General features: G+C 40.3%; 1 protein-coding gene across 1 annotated transcript in view; it reads left to right on the forward strand.

Moving 5' to 3' along the window:
• Positions 1-8,300, forward strand: part of LOC139535848 (testis-expressed protein 264-like) — a 147,763-nt gene extending 139,463 nt beyond the window's left edge. Inside the window, exon 4 of the mRNA XM_071335688.1 lies at positions 3,983-8,300. Within this exon, the coding sequence (XP_071191789.1) occupies positions 3,983-4,353 (371 nt within the window). The 3' untranslated portion in view covers positions 4,354-8,300. The remainder of the gene's footprint in view (positions 1-3,982) is intronic.
• The last annotated feature ends 3,602 nt before the right edge of the window (positions 8,301-11,902 follow it).

The raw sequence follows: 11,902 nt of genomic DNA on the forward strand, positions 1-11,902 counted from the left end.
CTTTTGCTAACGTGGTTAGCTAATAGATTTACATATTGTGTCTTCCCTGTAAAACATTTTAAAAATCAGAAATGATGGCTGGATTCACAAGATGTTGGGCTTTCATTTGCTGTATGCTGTGTATTTTTCAGAAATGTTTTAGGATGAGTATTTTGGTAATTGACGTCGGTCTCTGTAATTATTCCGGCTGCTTCCAACGCTATTTCAGATTGCAGCTGCAATGTAGAACAGTGATTTATACCTGAAATATGCACATTTTTCTAAAAAAACATATGCTATACCATAAATATGTTATCAGACTGTCATCTTATGAAGTTGTTTCTTGGTTAGTGGCTATATATATCTTTATTTAGTCGAAATTGTGATAGCTGCCCATGCAGGAAAAAAATGGTGGAGAAAAAAAAGTTTTGTCTTTTGCTATCGTGGTTAGCTAATAGATTTACATATTGTGTCTTCCCTGTAAAACATTTTAAAAATCAGAAATGATGGCTGGATTCACAAGATCTGTATCTTTCATCTGGTGTCTTGGACTTGTGATTTAATGATATTTAGATGCTAGTATTTACTTGTGACGCTATGCTAGGCTATGCTAGTCAGCTTTTTTACTGTGGGGGGTGCTCCCGGATCCGGGATGAGTACCAAGTAAAAGTTAAACAAAAATATATGCTATTCTTTTGAAAATACATTTTATTAGGCTTATGTTTCTTAGGATCTGCCTAAACAAATAACTAACTGATTTGATGGTGGTGTATATTCTCAATGGATTTATTAAAATAGAGCCCACCCACATCTGCACATCACTACTACCACTCGTCTCCGGCTTGCAAACAGGAGGTATAAAGGTGTATGCTGGCAAGAATGTGGTAAAAATGGGCCTGTTGTAAGAGGATCATATAAACATTGCCCACTTTTTTACAGGCTAAATATGTAAATCCAATGTGAAAGCAGTAGCCTATATATAACCTGGAATGATCTCCTACATCACACACCTGTCACAATAGGACGATGCACATGCTTTGGATTCATGGGTTTACATAATGAGATCACATGATAGAGGTGACTGACTGGTGTCCTGTAGACTGCTTTCTTTGTCTCTTTCTTACATTAATCAATGCTGAAAAGGTCTCATTTGTGTGCCTATTTTCAGCCTGTCCATTTCTGCACAATGACCACAGAGCTGGGGCCTAATTGAGATGACAGTGCTAATTGCAGTCACAATAGGCAGGAATTATTTTCTCCGGTCCCAAAACGATACAGACAGGGAGATGGCAGAGGTCATGCTAGCTTCTCTCCATGAAAGAGATTAAGATTATTCATTCATCTTCATTCCAGGGCCGTTATAACTACACACATGCGCACACACGCAAATGCACACATTCACACAAACCACTCCAATCCAATATGTCTTGGATCATGACAAGCTGAGGAGGATATTATGATAAGACACTGGTGGATATTCCTCCATCAGAAAGGACTAGCAATCATAGACTAATCAGGCTCCGCGTTTGGCACATCTTAATTACTCTGAAGCATTACGTTAATAGTCCATCCTGGTGATGAGTGCACATATTGTTTATTTCCTCTGGTAAAGGAGTGAGTTGGAGAAATACTAAATGAGCAACCAAGCAGGATGCTATCATTATATATCATGTGACTGACTTATATTGCTGTGTAGGAATGGGTGTGATGGCATTTTCCTGTATTACCAAATGAGGAGAGTTACAAACTACACACCAGTCAGAGTTATACTTAAACTTCATCTTTAATGAGCTTTAAGCTTTAGCCTTTGACTTTCAACAATTCACTATCTATAATGAATTTTGAGAGTCCCTACAGAAGAATACAAAGATATTCTATAGCCAAGATACACCCCTCTCAACTTACATGACGAATCACAGATCTTAGGAACAGTTCACAAAGGTTAAGATTTGTATGAAAGATATCTATAAAACATAGCAGACAGTTACTGCTGTGTCAACAGTTCTCATTGTAAAAACCAGTGTCTTGCCCCCTCCTACTCCAAACTGGAACCCGTCTCACCCTGGTACGGTATAGCACAAAAACATTACCTTTACTATCTGGAATGCTCTTTAGGCTTTATTACCCAAAGACATCGTAAATCTCCTCTGTCAGTGCTATATCATAGAGCCCCATCCTCAGTGGAACACACACACACAATAGTCGACAGAATACTCTATTCTGTCGAATAAAACAACCATTCTAATGCAATACAAAGATTATAATATAATCTTACAAGCACTATAACATAATCTTGCAATTTTCCACGACATGGGGCCTTGTCTTTATGACCAATAATATCAGTCTCATCATTGCTTAATAGGATTCGGGAGAGGAGTAGAATTTTCTGTAATGACCCATACAGAATAACCTATTTGTAACAGCGTTCCTCTTCCTCTTCATCCGAAGAGGAGGAGCAGGGATTAAACCAAAATGCAGCGTCTTGATATGACATGATTTATTTTAAGTAAAGACGAAAACACGAACTTCACTTGAAACTAAACAAAACAACAAACGGAGTAGACGAACCTGAACATAAGAACTTACATAACACGAAGAACTCACGAACAGGAAAATGACTACACAAAACAACGAACGAACGAAACAGTCCCGTATGGTGCAAACAAACACAGACACAGGAGACAACCACCCACGACAAACAAAGTGAAAACACCTACCTTAATATGATTCTCAATCAGAGGAGATGAACACCACCTGCCTCTAATTGAGAACCATATCAGGTACCCAAAACCAACATAGAAAAAGAAAACATAGACTGCCCACCCAAACTCACGTCCTGACCAACTAACACATACAAAAACTAACAGAAAACAGGTCAGGAACGTGACACTATTACTATGAGTTACTCACCTTAAATTCCAGAAGAGGAGTACATCTCAGTGACTGGGTTTATGAATAAAGGAACTGGCCCAACACGCATACACACACACACACACACACACACACACACACACACCACACACCACACACACACACACACACACACACAGTATCCATGCACAGAACAGGGGTAGAGTACAGAAGCACGGCAGCATATCAAATATTCCCCCACCCACTAAGATCCTCTAGTCTTCTTAGGAGGTGAAATCTGTAATGCGGTCTTGCATATACTCATTAGTTTAAAAAACTATCCAACTGGAAGGATGTGAGTGAGAACAATGTTATTGTCGTTTGTTGCTGCCCACGTTCAAACTGGCTCAATTTTCTCAGCCTCTTTTAAAAATGACAACAATGGCAGATCTGGCATTGACACCAATGAAGTCTCTGTGTGTAATGGAGCTAGTCAACTCCTATATGAGCTGTTGAGTGATGTGGGAATATATGTAGTCAGCTTGTCTCAATTTACAGGGTAAAGTTTGTACTTGTACTGTAGCTTGCTTACCCAAATTGTATCTTTTGTCTGTTTCCCTTTTTGTGAAGTTGTTGAAGTAATTCATGAGTTTGAAGCTGGAAAGATCCCAACCAGATAGATTAAGGAGAGTACCTTGTCCGGATGCCAACTCTGTGCCTCTGTCTGCTCTCACTTTCTCCTTAACATTTACCCTCTCTAGCTTTTCTCTCTCTCTCACTCTCTCTTTTACTCTTTGTCTCTTTGTTGCTCTTGTGTACTTGTCTTCAATTACAATAAGTAGGAAGACACAAAACACAACAGTTAATGAGTGTGGACTTAGGGCCCTATTCAATCCGTATCACGGAAGTTCAGCATTCCAGTGTGATTGAAATTTATAGGCAATGTTCACGTGTTAGCGGAGACTGCGTTCACTGTATGGGTTAATTGGAAATTACCTTTACATTTCTATCATGCAATCTGTAATGCTTCAGCTATACAGATTGAATACAGCCCTTACACATTTGTTCATGACGTTCTGGCTCTGTAGATGGTTAGTTTTGAACTGACATCTATTCGCTGTTTTACCTAACACCTCTCTTCCTGTGGTTGCAGGTGCAGAGTCCCACAGTGATGTCAGCAGCAAGCTGAGCAGCCAGGCGCAGTCAAAGAGCACAGAGACGTCTCTGGCCCCGTCCTCCGCCTCCTCTCTGTCGCACAGGGACCAGGGGGACGGGGTCGAACAGGGGCCGGGTGGAGAGCACAGGGAGTCAAGTGAAAAGGGGCACGGGGACAGGGGCTCCAGCGAGTCAGTGGGCAGCGGCTCCTCCTTTGAGGAACTGGACTTGGTGGAAGAGATGGTGGAGGAGCTGGAGATAGAGTTGGGGAGGGAGGAGGAAGGCCCCACAGTGAAGGAAGAAGCCAGGGAAGCCCCAGTAGAGGCTGTAGCTGAGGAGAGGGAGCCCGTAGGGGATGGAGAGGAGTAGAAGAGGATGGATGGAGCAAACTCCTCGGGTTTGATCCTTTTAAGGTGGGAGCGATATTTCTTCAGCTAATCTTGTCTTTTATGTCAACTTGTTGGTGGATCTGTAGCCATACTATTTATCATGACAGACATGCCATCTATTTCTGGACCTTTTGAACTTTCCTGTATGTTAAACTGTAATGTCTGTGAGAGATAATGACAAAACAAAGATTGGTTGATCAACATTAAACAGAACTGTTGTAGGACATGATAGATTCACCAGTAGAAAGTGATACACTCTTTGAGTGGACAAAAATGTTGTTGCAATATACTTGTGGGACTTATGAAAGTCAATATTTCTTTTGATTGAAGTATTTAAATTAGTAACATTGTGTCCAATATGTTTAATCATCTCCCATCATAGTAGGCACACATTTTATGTAAGATCATTTGTTTATATATATATAATTGAATATACTGTATATAATCGAATACAGTATAGTTTAAGACAGTGGTCACCAACCGGTCGATCGATGCATTCCTAGTCGATCACCTAACTGAAAAGCCAACGATAAAGGCTATGACATAGGCTGCCTCTCCTTTTTTATTATTTGTGTTGTGCTGTTGGTGGTACTGTAGGTGCACTTGATTCAGAAGCCCTGTGCACCGGGGAGGAGAAGTGTTCCCATTTTTAACCATTTCATTTGTCTGAAAAGACTAACTCCGCCTACCCTGTGGACCGTGAGATCTGTGGCTAAATCAAGTGTGCCTACTGACTGACCAATCGGATAGCTCAAATCATGTGCATACAGCTTCCAGGACCCCGGCCACAGTAAAGTTTTATACTAGCCTATATGAGATTTCATATAATTTAAAACAATGACCATAGAGAGACTGTCAAATAATACAGCAAATAGCTGATGCTTTTATGAGTGAGTTCATGTCCAAGTTTGTATTCAGCACTGTCAACACTGTTTTTATTCAACGCTATTACAAAACATAAAACACGCTTCTCCCTGCTTCCATTCTCAATGCAGCTGAATGAGTGAATGAATGAGTAGCCAAGTGTATCAATAGCTCTGTGTTTTTATTATTATTTGCATCTCATCATGTCTATTTTAATATCAAGGAATATTTAACTTTCTCTGGTCATAGGAACAACATGAGTTTGTGCATGAGGCAGATGCAGTGTGACTCGACTTTTGCCATCAGGCGGAAGATGTTTTCCCGTTTCCCGATTTCATGTAATGGACATATACAAAATATTCCAAATTGGTGAAATTAAATGAAAAAAATAACTTGTTTAAAAAAGAAGAAGAAAAAAAAGATAAGTGGTGCGTGCATATGTATTCACCCCCTTTGCTATGAAGCCCCTAAATAAGATCTGGTGCAACCAATTACCTTCAGAAGTCACATAATTAGTTAGATTGCACACAGGTGGACTTTATTTAAGTATCACATGATCTGTCACATAATCTCAGTATATATACAACTGTTCTGAAAGGCCCCAGAGTCTGCAACACCACTAAGCAAGGCGCACCACCAAGCAAGCGGCGCCACGAAGACCAAGGAGCTCTCCAAACAGGTCAGGGACAAAGTTGTGGAGAAGTACAGATCAGGGTTGGGTTATAAAAAAATATCCGAAACTTTGAACATCCCACAGAGCACTATTAAACCCATTATAAAAAAATTGAAAGAATATGGCACCACAACAAACCTGCCAAGAGAGGGCCGCCCACCAAAACTCACGGACCAGGCAAGGAGGGCTTTAATGAGGGGGGCAACAAAGAGACCAAAAATAACCCTGTAGGAGCTGCAAAGCTCCACATCGGGGATGGGAGTATATGTCCACTTTAAGCCGTGCACTCCACAGAGCCGGGCTTAATGGAAGAGTGGCCAGAAAAAAGCCATTGCTTAAAGAAGAAAAAAAAGAAAACACTTTGGTGTTCGCCAAAAGGCATGTGGGAGACTCCCCAAACATATGGAAGAAGGTACTCTGGTCAGATGAGACTAAAATGTAGCTTTTTGGCCATCAAGGAAAACGCTATGTCTGGCACAAACCCAACACCTCTCATCACCCCGAGAACACCATCCCCAAAGTGAAGCATGGTGGTGGCAGCATCATGCTGTGGGGATGTTTTTCATCGGCAGGGACTGGGAAACTGGTCAGAATTGAAGGAATGACGGATGGCGCTAAATACAGGGAAATTCTTGAGGGAAACCTGTTTCACTCTTCCAGAGATTTGAGACTGGGATGGAGGTTCACCTTCCAGCAGGACAATGACCCTAAGCCTACTGCTAAAGCAACATTCGAGTGGTTTAAGGGGAAACATTTAAATGTCTTGGATGGGTAGTTATGCACGCTCATGTTTTCTGGTTTCTTATCTTATTTCTTGTTTTTTTATTTATTGTATTTTGCATCTTCAAAGTAGTAGGCATGTTGTGTAAATCAAATGATACAAACCCCCCCAAAAATCTATTTTAATTCCAGGTTGTAAGGCAACAAAATAGAAAAAATGCCAAGGGGGGTGAATACTTTCGCAAGCCACTATATGGTCTGAGAAGAACAATATTGGCAGTTCACTGTATTAGGCCTACTGCACAAACCTCATTCCTACAGAACTGTTTTTATTAGGTTAACGTTACATTTTTTAAGTCATGTTTAAAAAGAAATCTGAGCGGTAGATTGCTGCTTGCTTTTTGACTGCGAAAGTGATCTTGACTCAAAGGTTGGTGACCACTGGATTAAGTTGAACAACCATTATATGAAAGAATTGTATGCATTTAGTTGTGAAGGATTTGTAATTTTATCAACCTACATATCATAACAATTGAGATGCTACCTACTTGCTTTGGTTACAATATTTTCTGAATACTCTTATGATGACTTTTCACATAACGTAGTGACCAGAAAAATCCAGAGCAAGTATTGTACAATAGGGTATCTAAAGCAATATCTGCCTTATTCATTTTGACATGAATAACAGCCTAACAAGGTTATTTTGCTGTTGCCCTCAATTTGAAATGGGTTTAAAAGCCTGGGAAAAGCAAGGCTTAAACGGAGTGTTGAAGACTAATCCATAGAACTGTAAGAGGGGCTTTAGGTGAAAGTCAGTTCAGACTCAAAGTCATCAAGGGCTAGGATTTACAATGCAACTATGAGATGGAAACAGTCTAAAACAGTATTTTGTATTCATCTGTAAGACTTATAGTTTAAGCATATAGCCAATCAATAGAACATATTTGAAGTCTTCACCTTTCAGATGATCTGTTCTATTCCTTTGGCCTAGGTGTTTCCGGTGTAGAAACTTGTTCAACTACTCTGGTCTGTCATGTGTACCAATATAATCTTTACTTTTTGACTTGAATCAGGGATATACTGAGTTCTTCCCTTATTTTAGATATAACAACTTCCTTTATAGCATGATAATCCTATGATCTAGACATTGGGCTCACTCCATTTGCTGTTGTCACATGTTATTCTGTTGGGTCTCTCGTCTTGGGATTTGAGTGATGGAGATAATGTACAATGCCATGGGTGTTTTTCTGTCTGCAATAAAAGATCATATGCAATTTTCTTTTTTTCTGTATCTATACAGACAATCAATACTGTATGCATGTTATGTTTGTATACCTGTAGAATTCAGACAGTGAAATTATATTCTTCTATCCCTATTGCTCACGCTACAGCTCTGAAAACTCATCCTCTGTGTCATGGTTCCACCTGTCACCAGAAGGCGGCAGAGAGACCACCCTAGAGACAATTATGACACTCAGGTGTGTTCCATTACTCATTATGATTTTCACTTTAAAAGAGGTGTGTTTTCTATTTCTCTTTGCAGAAGCTTGAATTGTTTACCGTGTGTGTTTGTTTCCTGAGTGAGTTTGAGACTTAGTGGTTGTTGTTTTTTCTAGTGTACTGTGATCCTGCGCCTACTGTTTCTAGTAAAGTATTATGTTTATCCTTAACCACTGATTCCTTGTCTGGTCTCTTAATCGCACCTGGGTCCAACCTCACCATGTCAGACTTTGTGGCTTTTTCATTGATGAAAGTCTCTATCATTGTCTCTTTTCTGAAGAAGACCTTGCCTCACATAAGTATTGAGGGGTATTATATGAGGAAATTACAGATGGACCCAAAGCACCTATTAACTTAACACTTTCTTTTATACAACCAGCTTTCATGACCATTCATACTTTTCTGTAATTTCTTGGAGGCCTGTATTGACTACCATTTCCTCTCTTTTTTTATAAGGAGGCTCAGAGATGGGCTTGGTGAATAGATTTCAAAAGACTGAATAAAAGAGGGAGTATGAATAAATGGCATCTCTAATGGTATAATATATCCGCGATATAACTTGCACCGCCATGCAACCCCTTTGTGAAGGAAAAATGTCTCTTAGCAATCTCTTGAAGGAATAGATGTTTAGGACAGAGGAGGAAATCAATATGCACAATCTGTGTGTGAAGAGCAGTTATTAGCAGCTATTATCCCAGTGCCTCTGTTCATAGCCATATTTGGAAGTTTACATTCACAGCTCCACATGGTCAGTGCTTCTCAGGTCATTCTCTGTCTGAGGGAAGAGGCAGCAAAGTGCTACACGTCAGCACATCAGGAATTGGCCAGACCTAAGGTGACTATGGGGAAAAACTTTGCCCTTTAGCCTTTATGATATGTAGAGTAAGCCTTCTGTATTGAGTGGGATTTCAACTTAACAATTAAATTTCTGAAGTTAATTAGCTGTTAAGGCTTATCTTAAAACCCTTTTCCACTCTAATGATTATATGAAATTGGAACATTCACTTTAACATTAGTCTATAGGACCCTCTGAGTCTGTGGTGAGGGACTAATGTCTTGGAAGTTTACTGCTAGTTATATCGGCTTTGTGTGGAAAGCATGCCTAACTTCCTCAGAGCATTTAATAGAGCTTTTACACAGCCATAAATAAATACTGTTGTTAATTTCTTTAAAACACTTAATCTGATGCAGACATTCTTGGCCAATCATCACTATTGATTGTCTCATTAACAGAGAATCAGTTGTCACATTACAGCCAAGTGTTCAAGATTGAAGTAGAAATTGGATGTCTATCCATGTCCTGAGAACATCGGGAAATGTCTTCAAAACCAGCCACTAGGGCTAACAGTGAGCACTACCATCAAGTAGGCTTTAGTAATCCCATGACTCTGGATCAGAAGTTTGTGTTACATCTCAGTTGTGGAGGGGGGGGGGGGGGGGTTAAACCTATCCCAAACCTTAACCCTTGACTCGAGAGAAGGTTGTGTGTTTGATCCCAGTTGTGGACACTGGTTTTTTATCTTTCGTTTTAACCCTATCCCAAACCTTATCCCTTACCTTAACCATTCAGAATGAGTGCCTATACTTAACCTTTAATTTCTAAATTTGAAAAAATACAGAGCAGTAACAAAAACACTTCAAAATTCGACTTTTGGAGCAACTTCGAAATTTGACGTTTGGAGAATGTGGATGAACTTCTAATTCTGCGTGAGAGCTTGTTGCACATTCAACTACAATTGTATCATTAGGCTAACCTATGCATTCAATCAGGGTGTGTCCAACAGTGTATCCATCACGGGCGGATGTCAGATGGGCTGGACCATTTTTTTTTATACCAAAAAAAATCTAAGATTACATGGCCGGCAGCCCATGGTCCTGTTAAGATATTTTTGTAAATATTTTGGGGCAATTACTCTCATACTAATCTATAATGAGCCTTTGGCTGATCAGTGGGAAACTGCCAGCCCCCCTACCAAGATGGACCGGTTTTCTGATGGGCTGAGCTGAGATTTCACATTCAAAGTCAAAAGCTGCATCAGCAAAAAACGGAATGGGTGCCTATAAACATTGTTACCTCACTCAACTTATTTTAGGCGGCTAAAACCATGATTTGGTCAAACAGTAAAGTGCAATCTCTTCAGGATTCCTGCTTGAAAGTGTCTGCCCTGTGCCTGGGGCCTGCTGCTGTGATGAGCGAGCCACTCTCCCCCATGCGCTCAACAGAAAAATGTGTTCTGAACATATAACATGTCCATATGAAATTGCGGGAAAGACACAGCTTTGGAAACTTCGTCCCCTTGTCCCTGTGGAACAGAGGAGGGTCTCAGCTCTCTGTAGGTATAATTTGTATTTCTCAACTCTCATTATTGATCTCAATAGCAACTTTTTTACCAAGATATTTGATATGGCTTTGAAATATGGAGCAGTGCACCGGCCATTGCGAGGACATAGGTCTCATGGGTAGTAGTAGTAGTATCAAGGCACAAGGCGAGACCCAAATGCAGACACAGGAGGCAGATGGTTGAGGTCTTACAATGTTTATAAATCCAAAGGGGTAGGCAAGAGAATGGTCGTGGACAGGCAAAAGGTCAAAACCAGATCGGAGTCCAGGAGGTACAGAGTGGCAGACAGGCTCGTGGTCAAGGCAGGCAGAATGGTCAGGCAGGCGGGTACAAAGTCCAGAAACAGGCAAGGGTCAAAACTGGGAGGATGAGAAAAAGGAGAATACAAAAAGCAGGAGAACGGGAAAAACCGCTGGTTGACTTGGAAACATACAAGACGAACTGGCACAGAGAGACAGGAAACACTGGGATAAATACACTGGGGAAAATAAGCGACACCTGGAGAGGGTGGAGACAATCACAAGGACAGGTGAAACAGATCAGGGTGTGACAAGTAGCCTACAACTGCTAAGTTTTTTAGGACAATACATTTACTGTTGGATAAATACATGGCTACTAGCATTGGGTATTATATTTAGAGTTAGCAATCTAGTTCATGTGTTTTGAGTTTCCACTTCCTCAGGTGTTGAACCCCAAATGAATGTGCCTATTATATTAGTTAGTGCACATAAAGGTATATGACATGTACGTATCTCTATTGAACAAAAAATAACATCTGGAAATTCTGGAGTCTATAGTCTTATTGTCAAACCAAAATTCACACTGTCAAATCCCTTCATGCAGAAAATGCACAGCATTTCTTAAAGTGCGGTGTGCAATTCTGGAATCAATAATTGAATTCCATCCCAAGAAACTGTCATCATTAAGAAATTCTCGATATCAGTCTCATCGCTTTTATATTACTGGGCTTTGTTTCAATCACTTCGCTTTCCATCCTTTATGGGCCACATTTAGAACCATCCAGAGTCCAGTCCCGCTCCAATCACTTGGTGCATCAATGTGGATTTGCTTCCACATGGATTGGCGCTTTAAGCATGCATGTAATCACCAAACATCTGAGACTCATTTATAATATTTTGTTCAATTTCAGAGGTTAAATATGCCAGAGAGGCAACTAAAAGCCCTGACTAAGGGAGGGTTTACTATTATTACATTTACATTTAAGTCATTTAGCAGACGCTCTTATCCAGAGCGACTTACAAATTGGAAAGTTCATACATATTCATCCTGGTCCCCCCGTGGGAATTATCATTGTCATTTTCGTGATGTTGGAGTCTGGGATATTTACATTTTAAACTCAAGTAGGTAGTCATCCCCTGGTCTCTGGGCATCCACTTTGTGGTCTATAGGGATATGTGTGATGCTGTTTA

Source organism: Salvelinus alpinus, chromosome 12 (genome assembly GCF_045679555.1).
Source record: "Salvelinus alpinus chromosome 12, SLU_Salpinus.1, whole genome shotgun sequence".
In the NCBI taxonomy this organism is placed as follows: Eukaryota; Metazoa; Chordata; class Actinopteri; order Salmoniformes; family Salmonidae; genus Salvelinus; species Salvelinus alpinus.